Here is a 17,933-nt window from a genome sequence, read left to right as displayed (position 1 = left end):
AAATATATATATATATATATATATATATTGTACATATGTATATATATATATATATGTATATATATATTGTACATATGTATATATATATATGTATATATATATATATATATATATATATATATATATATATATATATATATATATATATATATATATATATATATATGTATATATATATATATATATATATATATATGTATATATGTATATATGTATATATATATATATATATATATATATATATATATGTATATATATATATATATATATATATATATATATATATATATATATATATATACATATATGTATATATATATATATATATATACATATATATATATATGTATATATATATATATATATATATATATATGTATATATATATATATATATATATATATATATATATATGTATATATATATATATATATATGTATATATATATATATATATATGTATATATATATATACAATATATATATATATATATACATATGTATATATACATATATATATATATATATTTATATATACATATATATAAATATATATATATATATTTATATATACATATATACATATATATATATATATATATATATATATATATATATATATATATATATATATATATATATATATATATATGTATATATAAGTTCCGTAAATAATCCAAGTTTGGAACACAGCATCATAGTTTTCACATCTTTTTGGTTGTTAGAGGTAGAAAGCGTTTTAAAGAAAAGTTCAAATTCTTTGTTTAAAGGCACAAAAATCAGGTCGGGTATTGAAAAACTTACATTTATGAATATAAAACTTAGCCAATAGTATAATGATGCTCATTTAAAAAAATAATGTTCATACAGTATAAATCCAAATAGTGCATCTTTAAAACAAAGCACACATTTGTCATGAATACTGTCCAGTATCCTTTTTATGTTTCTTTAAAAACGTGACCGGCGTGGCTGTGACGTCACTTCCGCAACCAGCTGAGGATCACGTGACGTGACAGCTAGCAGTATGGCGGCACTCGGCTGAGATTAGCCCGGACGTAGCTATCCAAAAAAAATAAAAATAAATACATAAATAAATAAATAAAAATATTTCGTTAGCTTGCTCGCCTTTGTCGATTCCTGCCCTTCTCCGCAGGGGGGCCGGGCGCGACATGACAGCCTGACTTTACGAAGAAGAAATGCAAGGAGAAGACGACTTTAAGGCAGAGAGCAGCAAGACCAAGACTATGTTTCTCTCCCGGGCGCTGGAGAAGATCCTCTCCGATCGGGAGGTGAAGAGAAGTCAACACAGTCAGCTGCGGAAAGCCTGCCAAGTGGCGCTAGGTCGGTGCTTCTCCTTCACCATGTTGAAATAAATATGTGCTTCCTTTTCAGCGTTAGCCTCACACGTTAGCAGTTAGCAGCTAATGGCCCCCTCTGTTTTGGTGCCTGGTGACGTGTACGACTCATTCATTTCTCTCCCGTTCCTCATGTGTGTAACATTGCCGCCATTCAGGTTAGGTTTATACCGGAATGCTTATGAACTTCACCCTGTCTCCACTCCAGCGTTACCAGGCTAGGCTCACTAGCTAAACAGACCAATCACGGTGTTGAACGTAACACTGTCATCCGGGGGTTTTCAACCACTGTGCCGCGGCACACCAGTGTGCCATGAAAATCATGCAGCTTCACCTATCCATCCATCCATTTTCTACCGCTTGTCCCTTTTGGGGGGGTGGAGCCTATCTCAGCTGCATTCGGGCGGAATCAATCAATCAATGTTTACTTATATAGCCCTACTTGCCAACCTTGAGACCTCCGAATTCGGGAGATTAGGGGGGTGGGCGGGGTTAAGGGGGAGGAGTATATTTATAGCTAGAATTCACTGAAATTAAAGTATTTCTTATATATATATATATATATATATATATACACAAACCCCGTTTCCATATGAGTTGGGAAATTGTGTTGGATGTAAATATAAACAGAATACAATGATTTGCAAATCCTTTTCAACCCATATTCAGTTGAATGCACTACAAAGACAACATATTTGATGTTCAAACTCATAAACATTTTTTTTGTTGCAAATAATCATTAACTTTAGAATTTGATGCCAGCAACACGTGACAAAGAAGTTGGGAAAGGTGGCAATAAATACTGATAAAGTTGAGGAATGCTCATCAAACACTTACTTGGAACATCCCACAGGTGAACAGGCAAATTGGGAACAGGTGGGTGCCATGATTGGGTATAAAAGTAGATTCCATGAAATGCTCAGTCATTCACAAACAAGGATGGGGCGGGGGTTACCACTTTGTCAACAAATGCGTGTGCAAATTGTTGAACAGTTTAAGAAAAACCTTTCTCAACCAGCTATTGCAAGGAATTTAGGGATTTCACCATCTACGGTCCGTAATATCATCAGAGGGTTCAGAGAATCTGGAGAAATCACTGCACGTAAGCAGCTAAGCCCGGGACATTCGATCCCTCAGGCTGTACTGCATCAACAAGCGACATCAGTGTGTAAAGGATATCACCACATGGGCTCAGGAACACTTCAGAAAACCACTGTCAGTAACTACAGTTGGGCGCTCCATCTGTAAGTGCAAATTAAAACTCTCCTATGCAAGGCGAAAACCGTTTATCAACAACACCCAGAAACGCCGTCGGCTTCGCTGGGCCTGAGCTCATCTAAGATGGACTGATACAAAGTGGAAAAGTGTTCTTTGGTCTGACGAGTCCACATTTCAAATTGTTTTTGGAAACTGTGGACGTCGTGTCCTCCGGACCAAAGAGGAAAAGAACCATCCGGATTGTTATAGGCGCAAAGTTGAAAACTAAGAATCTGTGATGGTATGGGGGTGTATTAGTGCCCAAGACATGGGTAACTTACACATCTGTGAAGGCGCCATTAATGCTGAAAGGTACATACAGGTTTTGGAGCAACATATGTTGCCATCCAAGCAACGTTACCATGGACGCCCCTGCTTATTTCAGCAAGACAATGCCATCCACGTGTTACATCAACGTGGCTTCATAGTAAAAGAGTGCGGGTACTAGACTGGCCTGCCTGTAGTCCAGACCTGTCTCCCATTGAAAATGTGTGGCGCATTATGAAGCCTTGTTTTTCTATTGAACCGTTTTGGTACGGGGGTTCCGGTTCGCTTTGGAGGTGTACCGAACGAGTTTCCACACGGACATATTAAGAAGTAGCGTAACGCACGTTGTGTAAACAATGCACACCGAGGCACAACACACGGCATGCTAGCAGCTAACGGGCTACGATAGACTGACCATACGTGACATGTCCTCTTTTGCGGAGCTGTCAGGGCGGAGTTTCTTAAATGCCCCAAATGTCCGGTATTTTGAGTTAGGGTTGCATGTATTTTCAATGTACGTTTAGGGTTAAGAAGGGGTTAAAAACAAAACAAATTGTGCGTGCAGCAGCATTCATGAGGGAGGGGCAGAGACAGAGAGAGCGAGAGAGTTATGATAAACGCGCATGCGTCGCCAGGCTCTGCTTTTTATCCATAGATTTATCAGATTTAATTTTTTATTATCTATAGCAGGGGTGTCAAAAGTGTGCCCCGGAGGCCATTTGCAGCCCCCAGCTAATGTTTTAAAGGCCCACGGCACATTCTAAAAATACTATTAAAATAAACAAAAACATAACATAAGTGAAATAAAAAAGCTTAAAGGTTAAATGTAATTTAGAAAAAGTTGCAATGTTGACTAATAAAACAAAGCTGTTGTTTTTTTCTTTCAAACTGTCATTGCTCAAAACATAATATTGAATCAAAATTAATGTTATTATGAATTATTGACCTATCCAAGGTTCCGATTACTTCACATCAAATATTCCACTAAGAAAAATATTTTTAGTGGAAGATTTTGCAAATTTGGTAAATAAATAACCCAAAAATGTATATTTTGTTGTTTTCTTACTGTACCGTACTGTACATTAACATGTACTCATTGGAAAAGGTGTTTAGACTTAGACAAACTTTATTTATCCACAAGGGAAATTGTTCCACACAGTAGCTCAGTTACAAAGGATGGAAAGGGTAAGGATAATGCAGGTATAAAGTAGACTAAAAATGTACCATAGTAGCAATATAAAATATAACGTATATGTAATATTTACATATTATATATATATATATATATATATATATATATATATATATATATATATATATATATATATATATATATATATATATATATATATATATATATATATATATATTAGTATATACTGATATATTTATTTACAATATATATGACAAATCCCAATTACCATGTACAATATTACAGTATGTAACAGCTCCAGCAAAAAAAAAAAAAAGGGCAGCATAAAATAGAGAGTAGATCCAGCAGAAAATATACATTATAAAGAAAGAGAGGTAGCTAACATAGAAGTGGTCAGGTAATAGACATATATCATCTGCATATAAACTGTAAATGCTAAGGTGTCCTCACTTATGTTTGAATAAAACATTTATTATGCAAGTCAAACCTATAAGATGTTAGCTGCCAAAATAGGTTTCTGCATGTTTGCTGCTCTTGAATATGCAGAAGGCTTTCTGGTAATGTTGCATCATCCATGTAGTGAGATTGTGAAATAGCAGCTCTGTCTGACAGTGCAAACATTTCACTACGTTGTCTGTCTTTTTCACTTCATATTGGCAACACTAAATTGGCCCTAGTGTGTGAATGTTGTCTATCTGTGTTGGCCCTGTGATGAGGTGGCGACTTGTCCAGGGTGTACCCTGCCTTCCGCCCGAATGCAGCTGAGATAGCACCCCCGCAACCCCGAATGGGACAAGCGGTAGAAAATGGATGATTGCAAAACCTCTCTCGTCTTCTTTTGCCCTTTATCTTTCCACCTTGTCATAAGGCTGGGCGATATGGCCTTTTATTAATATCTCGATATTTTTAGGCCATGTCGCAATACACGATATATATCTCCATATTTTGCCTTAGCCTTGAATGAACACTTGATGCATATAATCACAGCAGTATGATGATTCTATGTGTCAACATTAAAACATTCTTCTTCATACTGCATTAATTTATGCTCATTTTAAACTTTCATGCAGAGAGCAGGGTTTCCCACACATTCATTTATTTGTGGCGGCCCGCCACGAAAGAATTGCGTCCGCCACAAATAAAAAAAAATTCAAATTAAAAAAAATAAAAATAAAAATATATTTTTTTTTATTATTTTTTTTTGGTCCTCTCCAGCTTTTCAGGCAAATCATATAGTTGATGTAGATAACCATATCGGCTGTTCAGATTTACTTTACAAAAGGGAAGTGTAGGATACTTCTCTTGTTGCCTTATTTGTATTTGCCTTTATTAAATGTATTTATAGTAGAAACACAACATGTGTATATAGCAAAGGGTGCAAAGTCTTCAGGCAGTAGGAAACACATGGTTAAGTGTAGGGAGTAAAACTGATGGCAGTCTAAAGTTCAAGATTTTTGGAGCTCTTTGTTCAGTGGATCAGATGTTTGATGAAGCTCTGTGTCTATCTACCACCACTACTGTTTTCTGTTTATTTGTTACTGACTGTGGCAGGACACCTCTGCCTCTGTTTCACTTTATGTTGCTGGTAAATAATATGGTTGTAGTAGTAGGCTAAAGTTAAATTATTTAGTATGCACTAATTAAAGGGGCAGAGCTTTGAGACATTTTAGCTTTTATATATTATAAGATATATTTTTTGTAAGAACCATAATTAATAAATATATTTCAGTGAATAACTTATTGTTCAAATCTGTATATAAATATGTACATAAAGTGTTGTAATTATATTTTAAAATGGATGGATGGATGGATGGATGGACGTTTAAAACAAAACTGTTATTATTAATTAGTAAGTATACATTTTTTTAGCCTTTTTAGAGAAAATCAAATCATTGTAGTAAATTATGCAAATTACTCGATGATGTCATGGTGACCACGCCCATAGCCACGCCCCCACCGCCACAGGTATCTTGGCAGTTTATGGGAAACACTGAGAGAGGGAAATCACAACTAAGTCAATTTACCAAAAGTGTATTTATTAAACAGTTATTAAGCAGTGGCACAAACATTCATGTCATTTCCAAAACAGACAGTGCAAGATTGTCAGAGACATTTTAAAACAAGCTATTAGTGCACTTTTGTGCATGATGTCACTAAGATGACATATCAAAACAACACTAAATTAAAGTGTACTTTTTGTACAGAATGCCACTACAATAGTTTAAAACAAATAAAGTGCATTTTTGTGCATGATGTCACACAAGATATTTCAATAACTGTCAAATAAAAATGAGGTGCATAATAGGAAATCAAATAGTGTATGTCCTTCGCTATGTGGTAGGTTTCTGCGGACGTTATCTCCTTCTGTTGTTGATTTATTTTTTTTCATACGGTGTAGATCTGAAAATAGTTGCTTTGGCATTTTGTTGGTGTGGCACCGAACGGAGATGTTGACATGCGGAGTTTTAAGCACTCTCCATTCTCTAGCGGGTGACTTTTCAAATGATGCTACATTAGCAGTGGTGCTACTTTTTGTAGCAACGCTTTTGCGCATTCATTTGCCAATCAACATCTTCCCGCTTGAAGCCAAACCACCGCCAGACGATGGATCCCGTGGTGTTTTTCTTGGGAATGAATTCTTCCTCCATTTGTTACCAGATTCGCACCTTCTCTCTCTCGTATTACAACACCGTTAGCATTACAGCTAAAGTTACCATGTCGCTACCTGTCTGCTCCGTGGGAGTGTGTGACGTTGCTCACGTGACGTATGTAAGAAAGTACGCTTGTTTTAAGTCTCTGTGAGAAGGTGAGACAACAAAGAGTGAGAAGAGCCTGTAGTGTAATGCCTGCATACTGTACGCGGGCTAATTGGAAGGTGACATGAAGTTTGGACCTCTGTAGCTACTGACTGTGCAGAAAGTCTTTGCACTATGCACTTCAGCAACCGCTGACCCCTCTCTGTCAGTTTACCTGGCCTACCACTTGGTGGCTGAGTTGCTGTTGTTCCCAAACTCTTCAATTTTCTTATAATAAAGCCGACAGTTGACTTTGGAATATTTAGGAGCGAGGAAATTTCACGACTGGATTTGTCGCACAGGTGGCATCCTATGACCGTTCCACGCTGAGAGCAGCCCATTCTTTCACAAATGTTTGTAGAAACAGTCTCCATGCCTAAATGCTTGATTTTACACACCTGTGGCCGGGCCAAGTGATTAGGACACCTGATTCTCATCATTTGGATGGGTGGCCAAATACTTTGGGCAAAATAGTGTATGTGACATGAGAAGGGTTACAAATAGAGATGGCCGATATTATCGGCCCAGTGTTTCCCATAAACTGCCAAGATACCTGTGGCGGTGGGGGCGTGGCTATGGGCGTTGTCACCATGACGTCATCGAGTAATTTGCGTAATTTGCTACAATGATATGATTTTCTCTAAAAAGGCTCAAAAAATGTATACTTACTAATTAATAATAACAGTTTTGTTTTAAACGTCCATCCATCCATATAATTACAACACTTTATGTACATATTTATATACAGATTTGAACAATAAGTGATTCACTGAAATATATTTATTAATTGTGGTTCTTACAAAAAATATATCTTGTAAAAATATAAAAGCTAAAATGTCTCTTAAAGCTCTGCCCCTTTAATTAGTGCATACTAAATAATTTAACTTTAGCCTACTACTACAACCATATTATTTACCAGCAACATAAAGTGAAACAGAGGCAGAGGTGTCCTGCCACAGTCAGTAACAAATAAACAGAAAACAGTAGTGGTGGTAGATAGACACAAAGCTTCATCAAACATCTGATCCACTGAACAAAGAGCTCCAAAAATCTTGATCCTACACTTCTCTTTTGTAAAGTAAATCTGAACAGCCGATATGGGCATCTACATCAACTATATGATTTGCCTGAGAAGCTGGACACGACACAAAAAAAAAATAAAAAAATTATTATTATTATTTTTTTTTTTTTGGCGGCCTTAATTATTTCGTGGCGGGCCGCCAAAAATAAATGAATGTGTGGGAAACACTGCGGCCTATTAATGCGTTAAAATGTAATATTGGAAATTATCGGTATCGTTTTTTTTATTATCGGTATCGTTTTTTTAATTTTTAATTTTTATTTTTTTTTTAATTTTATTTTATTAAATCAACATAAAAAACACAAGATACACTTACAATTAGTGCACCAACCCCAAGAAAACTCCCTCCCCCATTTACACTCATTCACACAAAAGGGTTGTTTATTTCTGTTATTAATATTCTGGTTCCTACATTATATATCAATACAGTCTGCAAGGGATACAGTCCGTAAGCACACATGATTGTGCGTGCTGCTGGTCCACTAATAGTACTAACCTTTAACAGTTAATTTGACTCATTTTCATTAATTACTAGTTTCTATGTAACTGATTTTATATTGTTTTACTTTCTTTTTTATTCAAAAAAATGTTTTTAATTTATTTATCTTATTTTATTTTATTAATTTTTAAAAAAAGTACCTTATCTTCACCATACCTGGTTGTCCAAATTAGGCATAATAATGTGTTAATTCCACGACTATATATCGGTATCGGTTGATATCGGTTTCGGTAATTAAAGAGTTGGACAATATCCGAATATCGGATATCGGCAAAAAGCCATTATCGGACATCCCTAGTTACAAATAAATAAGCTTTGTTCCTTCCTTCTCCTTTTCAGACACATTTAACTGCGATGTGCTTACTTACGTTCAAACCAAACATGGCCATAAAATGGTTTTACGCACACTTTGACAAACGGGCTCCGCTCTGACAAATACCCTCAATGAAATAAATATAAGCGCCACACTTTTCCACGCGTCACTATTTGAACCACAGCAGCACGTTTGTCAGTGTGGCATCGAAAAAAGTTCCTCTTTGTGCTTTAGCTAAATAAACAAGAAGTGTGTTAATGACATGTATGATATTCCGCGTCATTACCGCGAGTGTGTAATCATGTGGTCTGAACATAATCTTCTTTTGGTCTTCACAGATGAAATCAAGGAGGAGCTTGAAAAACAAAAGTAAGTATTACAGTGTTCCCCATAATGCCATAACAAGAAAAAAAAAAAAAATATATATATATATATATATATATATATTTTGCAACACAGTATGCAGCCCTTAACTTTCAAGGTGATATATGTGCTTCTCTTGCAATCGTGTTGCACAAAACATCGACTACGTTATTTGCTTTAAAATGAGGATTTTGAGGTTTTAGCAAAAGACTTCTAAAGTTTTAGTCAGTGCTGCAGGAGACTTTTTGAGGAGTACAAAGTCAGCGGTCAGTATTCGTTTCTTCAGAGTGAATATAGAGCATGCCTGTAGGTCAGACCTGGGCAAATTAAGGACAGACAAAATAGGACACAAGCACACATACTGTACAATAGATTTTCACAGCTTATATATATACCGTATTTTTCGGACTATAGGTCGCAGTTTTTTTCATAGTTTGGCCGGGGGTGGAACTTATACTCAGGAGCGACTTATGTGTGAAATGATTAACACATTACCGTAAAATATCAAATAATATTATTTAGCTCATTGTCATAAGAGACTAGACGTATAATTTCATGGGATTTAGCGATTAGGAGTGACAGATTGTTTGGTAAACGTATAGCATGTTCTATATGTTATAGTTATTTGAATGACTCTTACCATTATATGTTACATTAAACATACCAGGCACGTTCTCAGTTGGTTATGTATGCCTCATATAACTTACACTTATTCAGCCTGTTGTTCACTATTCTTTATTTATTTTAAATTGCCTTTCAAATGTCTATTCTTGGTGTTGGGTTTTATCAAATAAATTTCCCCCAAAAATTCGACTTATACTCCAGTGCAACTTATATATGTTTTTTCTTTCTTTATTATGCATTTTCGGCTGTTGCGACTTATACTCCGTAGCGACTTATACTCCGAAAAATATGGTATATATACTTTTTTTTAAAGAGCTTTTAATGCTTTTTGTAATGCCACCACAGAAGGTTATGGAGGGCCAAATGGGACAAAATAAATATTTCAATAATTAAATGTATAATTAATTATACATTTGAGTTAAGTACATACATGTGTTATTACAATTACATGTAATAATTTTATGATTTAATTATTGATTTGAATATTTCATAATTTATTAATTTCATGATAACATTATTGATTTTATTATTTAGTGATTTTATTGATTAATGACACATTTAATTAATTATTCAAAGATGTATTTATTTCTTTGATTTTGTTGCATTTGGCCCTTGTCAGCACTTCACGAAATTATTTCATCAGTCAATTCTCAGCTGTCAAAGTTAGTTAACACCTGATTGGTTCACCGGGACTTTCACTTGCAATGATTGGACTAAATTTGTGTTATCCCCGCCCACTAACTTTGATTGCTGCGATTGACAGAAGAGCATAAGATCCCGAAGCCCTAAATCAATCAATCATTAATTGAATAGTTGGACGCAATTTTTACATTAAATAAAGAAATGACGCATTTAAGTAATTATTTACGGATTTATATCATTTTGTCCCATTTGGCCCTCGATAACCATTGATCAAAAATTGGCATCACAATGGACAACACAATTAGTAAAATATCAATGACATACAAAGGTACATTTTATCAAGCTGATGCAATTGTTAATATCTTATTTTACACTACTATTACTACTACTTGTACTACTTTGGCAGTACTTGATGCTAGTGTCTGTCTGGAAGCACCTTCCTGTTTCCTCTTTACATTTAACAGGCACCTTCAAAGAGTATTTAGAATTTAGTGATTAACTTCTTTTTAAAACACCTGTGCAGCTAATAAAGGATTTATGGTGGCCACGGCTTTACCTTGGAACAGATTAATTTGCTTGACATGATTTCCTGTGGGAAGTCAAGATTGTGTTTGATTTAGGACACTGCACTATACTACAGACTATGTACTATATATAGCATTTATACTACAGTGTCTATATACTATTATATTAACATAAATAGTATCATTTTAACACCTTTTCTTCTTTGTAGGGATGGCACGGTGGTCCCGCCGAGAGCCAACTACATCGAGGCTGACAAATACGTGCTGCCCTTTGAGTTGGCCTGTCAATCAAAGTCGCCCCGTATAGTTAGCACTTCTTTGGACTGCCTGCAGGTCAACACACACACACACACAAATCCAAATACAGAAAACATGCACACACAGATCTGATGAGACACACAGATTGAGATACAGACACAAATTTTTTTTACACACACACAGACTGAAATTCAGACAGACCGATTTTTAATTTTTTTGCACATACACAAATCGAAAAACGGACAAAAACGCATACACCGAACTGATTACACACACACAGATTGAGATACAGACACACGCAGTTTTTTTTTTACAAACACACAGATCAAAATTCGCACGGACAGATTATACACATGTCGAAATACGGACGCACAAATTAAAAAACACACACACAGATTGAGATACACACACAAAGATTGAAATTCGCACGGACGGATTTTTTTTTACACACAAATCGAAATTACGGACACACAAATCAAAACACGCACACACAGATTGAGATACAGACACACACATTTTTTTACACACACGGATTGAAATTTGCACGGACAGATTTTTTTTACACACACAAATCAAAACATGCACACACAGATCTGTTTACACATACAGAGAGATACAGACACACATTTAATACACACACACAGATTTCGAATTTGGATAGAATTTTTTCTTTTTTTTACACACACATATCGAAAAACGGATGAACATATAAAACACGCATACACACAACTGATTACACACACAGATTAAGATACAGACACACACAGTTTTTTACAAACACACAGGTCAAATTTCGGACGGACAGATTATACACACGTCGAAATACGGACACACAAATTAAAAAACACACACAGATTGAGATGCACACACACACAAAGATCTAAATTCACACGGACAGATTTTTTTTTACACACAAATCGAAATACGGACACTCAAATTAAAACACGCACACACAGATTGAGATACAGACACACACATATTTTTACACACATGGATTGAAATTCGCACGGACAGATTTTTTTTACACACACAAATCAAAACATGCACACACAGATCTGATTACACACACACAGAGAGATACAGACACATTTAATACACAGACACAGATTTCAGATTTGGATAGAATTTTTTCTTTTTTTTACACACAAATCGAAAAACGGATGAACATATAAAACACGCATACACACAACTGATTACACACACAGATTGAGATACAGACACACACAGTTTTTTTACAAACACAGGTCAAAATTCGGACGGACAGATTATACACACGTCGAAATACGGACACACAAATTAAAAAACACACACAGATTGAGATGCACACACACTTTTTTTTTACACACACAAAGATCGAAATTCGCACGGACAGATTTTCTTTTACACACAAATCGAAATACGGACACTCAAAACATGCACACACAGATTGAGATACAGACACACACATTTTTTTACACACATGGATTGAAATTCACACGGACAGATTTTTTTTACACACACAAATCAAAACATGCACACACAGATCTAATTACACACACACAGAGAGAGATACAGACACACACATTTAATACACAAACACAGATTTGAAATTTGGATAGAATTGTATTTTTTTTTTTAACACACACAAATCGAAAAACGGACAAACATATAAAACACGCATACACACAACTGATTACACACACAGATAGAGATACAGACACACACAGTTTTTTACAAACACACAGGTCAAAATTCGGACGGACAGATTATACACACGTCGAAATACGGACACACAAATTAAAAAACACACACACAGATTGAGATACAGACACACACATTTTTTTTACACACGCGTATTGAAATTCGCAGGGACGGATTTTTTTTACACACACTAATCAAAACACACAGATCTGATTACACACACACACACAGATACAGACACACACATTGAATACACAAACACACATTTGAAATTTGGATAGAATTATTTTTTTTTTACACACAGAAATCAAAATACGGACACAAATTAAAACACGCATACACAAATTTGATTACACAAACAGCTCGAGATACACACACACACACACACACACACACACACACACACACACACACACACACACACACACACACACACACACACACACACACACACACACACACACACGTGACATATTTGGCATGAATCATGTTTCCATGTGTTGTTGTTTGGAATGCTCTGGAAATGCAGAAGCTAATAGCGTATGGCCACATCACGGGGAACGCTCCGGACAGTTGGACTCCTGGCAAGCGTCTGATGGACCACCTGGTGGAGACCATCTGTAACTGCTTTCAGGGTCCGCAGACGGACGAAGGGGTGCAGCTTCAGATCATCAAGGTACGCTTCAGTGCGCTGCTACAATATTCTGCACACCAGTAACACACAATATGCACTTAATTTGTCTCCTTTTTTTATAGTCTTTTGACTGAAATGTATTTTACTTATACTTTACTAGTCATCTAAATTAATTAAGTTTTAGTCGACAAAATGTTACAACATTTTAGTCAACTAAAATCACAGTACATTATAAATGATGTTTGTTTTTTGTTGAGAAATGATTTCTAATGCAAGATGTCTACCGCCTTCATTTAGGCCCTGCTGACGTCTGTCACGTCTCCGCACATCGAGATCCACGAAGGGACGGTCCTCCTCACGGTCAGAACGTGCTACAACATCTACCTGGCCAGCCGCAACCTCATCAACCAGACCACCGCCAAGGCTACGCTCACGCAGATGCTCAACGTCATCTTCACGCGAATGGAAAACCAGGCGGTGAGTTGGTACAGGCTGAGGAATATGCTGTAATTCTTATCGTTTAAACTAGAGATGTCCGATAATGGCTTTTTTGCAGATATCCGATATTCCGACATTGTCCAACTCTTAATTACAGATACCAATATCAACCGATACCGATATATACAGTTGTGGAATTAAGACATTATTATGCCTAATTTTGTTGTGATGCCCCGCTGGATGCATTAAACAATGTTACAAGGTGTTCCAAAATAAGAGAACAACTTCAACTCAAGTTATGGAAAAAAATGTCAAAATTAAGGCCCGAGCGCCGCATGCGGCCCGGCCCGTTAAGCTTTTCCATCTGGCCCGCCGGACATTCCCTAAACTTTTTTTTACACTACCGTTCAAAAGTTTGGGGTCACCCAAACAATTTTGTGGAATAGCCTTCATTTCTAAGAACAAGAATAGACTGTCGAGTTTCAGATGAAAGTTCTCTTTTTCTGGCCATTTTGAGCGTTTAATTGACCCCACAAATGTGATGCTCCAGAAACTCAATCTGCTCAAAGGAAGGTCAGTTTTGTAGCTTCTGTAACGAGCTAAACTGTTTTCAGATGTGTGAACATGATTGCACAAGGGTTTTCTAATCATCAATTAGCCTTCTGAGCCAGTGAGCAAACACATTGTACCATTAGAACACTGGAGTGATAGTTGCTGGAAATGGGCCTCTATACACCTATGTAGATATTGCACCAAAAACCAGACATTTGCAGCTAGAATAGTCATTTACCACATTAGCAATGTATAGAGTGTATTTCTTTAAAGTTAAGACTAGTTTGGAGTTATCTTCATTGAAAAGTACAGTGCTTTTCCTTCAAAAATAAGGACATTTCAATGTGACCCCAAACTTTTGAACGGTAGTGTAGATCTTTAAGATGGAAATTGTAGCTGCCATTATGATGTGCAGTGATGTTTTCTAATGACCGTAAGTCTTGAACTATACAAAGTATTTCAATGGTTGGAATCTGTGCTTTTGCATGATATACTAGTTACTAGGGATGTCCGATAATATCGGACTGCCGATATTATCGGCCGATAAATGCTTTAAAATATAATATCTAAAATTATTGGTATCGGTTTCAAAATTATCGGTATCGGTTTCAAAAAGCAAATTTATGACTTTTTAAAACGGCGCAGTGTACACGGACGTAGGGGGAAGTACAGAGCGCCAATAAACCTTCAAGGCACTGCCTTTGCGTGCCAGCCCAGTCACATAATATCTACAGCTTTTCACACACATAAGTGAATCAGCAGCCATACAGGTCACACTGAGGGTGGCCGTATAAACAACTTTAACACTGTTACAAATATGCGCCACACTGTGAACCCACACCAAACAAGAATGACAAACACATTTCGGGAGAACATCCGCACCGTAACACAACATAAACACAACAGAACAAATACTCAGAACCCCTTGCAGCACTAACTCTTCCGGGACGCTACAATATACACCCACCGCTACCCAAACCACCCCCCCCCACCATGTTGGCACTTTTTTCCATAACATGAGTTGATTTATTTTGGAAAACTTTGTTATATTGTTTAATGCATCCAGCGGGGCATCAAAATAAAATTAGGCATAATAATGTGTTAATTCCACGACTGTATATATCGGTATCGGTTGATATCGGTATCAGTAATTAAGAGTTGGACAATATCGGATATCGGCAAAAAAGCCATTATCTGACATCTCTACTAGTTACTATGGTCATCTAATTAGTTACTATGGCAATTTAATTAGTTACTATGGCAATTTAATTAGTTACTATGGTAATCTACGTCACAGCAGCTCAGACGAAGCACCAGGCGGTGTGGGTGGGGTGCTTTTCCACAGAGTGTCAGCCTGAAATGTGGGTGTCAGGGACAGACGCGGAAGGAGATTTTTACAACAAAGTTGTAAAGCTTAGTGATATATCAGATTGTAGGTGGGGGTTTTTTTACCCTTCGCGTTCATATTTCACTGTGTTTGTTGCAATTTTTTTTGCGTTTTGCTTGATTGTAAAATATGTCGATCGAGAGGGGGTGTGACGTTCATATGTTGTCAATATTCCGTGTTTTATCGTTAATAGTTAATATTGTAACACCCACATTCTTTATTTTCATGTACAAACCCCGTTTCCATATGAGTTGGGAAATTGTGTTAGATGTAAATATAAATGGAATACAATGATTTGCAAATCCTTTTCAACCCATATTCAATTGAATGCACTACAAAGACAAGATATTTGATGTTCAAACTCTTAAACTGTATTTTTTTTTTGCAAATAATAATTAACTTAGAATTTCATGGCTGCAACACGTGCCAAAGTAGTTGGGAAAGGGCATGTTCACCACTGTGTTACATGGCCTTTCCTTTTAACAACACTCAGTAAACGTTTGGGAACTGAGACACATTTTTTAAGCTTCTCAGGTGGAATTATTTCCCATTCTTGCTTGATGTACAGCTTAAGTTTTTCAACAGTCCGGGGGTCTCCGTTGTGGTATTTTAGGCTTCATAATGCACCACACATTTTCAATGGGAGACAGGTCTGGACTACAGGCAGGCCAGTCTAGTACCCGCACTCTTTTACTATGAAGCCATGTCTTGGCATTGTCTTGCTGAAATAAGCAGGGGTGTCCATGGTAACGTTGCTTGGATGGCAACATATGTCGCTCCAAAACCTGTATGTACCTTTCAGCATTAATGGCGCCTTCACAGATGTGTAAGTTACCCATGTCTTGGGCACTAATAGACCCCCATACCATCACAGATGCTTTGCGCCTATAACAATCCGGATGGTTCTTTTCCTCTTTGGTCGGAGGACACGACGTCCACAGTTTCCAAAAACAATTTGAAATGTGGACTCGTCAGATCACAGAACACATTTCCACTTTGTATCAGTCCATCTTAGATGAGCTCAGGCCCAGCGAAGCCGACTGCGTTTCTGGGTGTTGTTGATAAACGGTTTTCGCCTTGCATAGGAGAGTTTTAGCTTGCACTTACAGATGTAGCGACCAACTGTAGTTACTGACAGTGGGTTTCTGAAGTGTTCCTGAGCCCATGTGGTGATATCCTTTACACACTGATGTCGCTTGTTGATGCAGTGCAGCCTTAGGGATCGAAGGTCACGGGCTTAGCTGCTTACGTGCAGTGATTTCTCCAGATTCTCTGAACCCTTTGATGATATTACGGACCGTAGATGGTGAAATCCCTAAATTCCTTACAATAGCTGGTTGAGAAAGATTTTTCTTAAACTGTTCAACAATTTGCTCACGCATTTGTTGACAAAGTGGTGACCCTCGCCCCATCCTTGTTTGTGAATGACGGAGCATTTCATGGAATCTACTTTTATACCCAATCATGGCACCCACCTGTTCCCAATTTGCCTGTTCACCTGTGGGATGTTCCAAATAAGTGTTTGATGAGCATTCCTCAACCTTATCAGTATTTATTGCCACCTTTTCCAACTTCTTTGTCACGTGTTGCTGGCATCAAATTCTAAAGTTAATGATTATTTGCACAAAAAAAAATGTTTATGAGTTTGAACATCAAATATCTTGTCTTTGTAGCATATTCAACTGAATATGGGTTGAAAATGATTTGCAAATCATTGTATTCCGTTTATATTTACATCTAACACAATTTCCCAACTCATATGGAAACGGGGTTTGTACATTCTGGGTGTCTCATTCAGTAAAAAAAAATGTAATTCCATTCCGTTTTTTAAGGCAGTCTGTCATAAAGTTTTTAGCATTCAATCAGACATTGTGAGTTTTTGTATAAGTGTTCCTAAAAATAGGACCCAAGCACACATACTGTACAGCATGCATACATACATATACATACATACATACATACGTACATACACACACACACATTATATGTATATATAAATGATAAATGGGTTATACTTGTATAGCGCTTTTCTACCTTCAAGGTACTCAAAGCGCTTTGACAGTATTTCCACATTCACCCATTCACACACACATTCACACACTGATGGAGGGA

General features: G+C 36.5%; 1 protein-coding gene across 2 annotated transcripts in view; it reads left to right on the top strand.

Moving 5' to 3' along the window:
• The first annotated feature begins 998 nt into the window (after window positions 1-998).
• The window catches only part of arfgef2 (ADP-ribosylation factor guanine nucleotide-exchange factor 2 (brefeldin A-inhibited)), a 68,244-nt gene continuing 51,309 nt past the window's right edge, over window positions 999-17,933 (top strand). For both annotated transcript variants that reach the window (XM_062052611.1, XM_062052610.1), the window contains exons 1-5: window positions 999-1,340; window positions 9,058-9,088; window positions 11,082-11,205; window positions 13,340-13,486; window positions 13,742-13,921. In XM_062052611.1, coding sequence (XP_061908595.1) covers window positions 1,196-1,340; window positions 9,058-9,088; window positions 11,082-11,205; window positions 13,340-13,486; window positions 13,742-13,921 — 627 coding nt within the window. In that variant the 5' untranslated portion in view covers window positions 999-1,195. The remainder of the gene's footprint in view (window positions 1,341-9,057; window positions 9,089-11,081; window positions 11,206-13,339; window positions 13,487-13,741; window positions 13,922-17,933) is intronic.

Source organism: Entelurus aequoreus, linkage group LG07, assembly GCF_033978785.1.
Source record: "Entelurus aequoreus isolate RoL-2023_Sb linkage group LG07, RoL_Eaeq_v1.1, whole genome shotgun sequence".
NCBI lineage: Eukaryota > Metazoa > Chordata > Actinopteri > Syngnathiformes > Syngnathidae > Entelurus > Entelurus aequoreus.
Note: the sequence above shows the minus strand (reverse complement) of the source record. Positions and strands in the feature narration are given on the sequence as shown.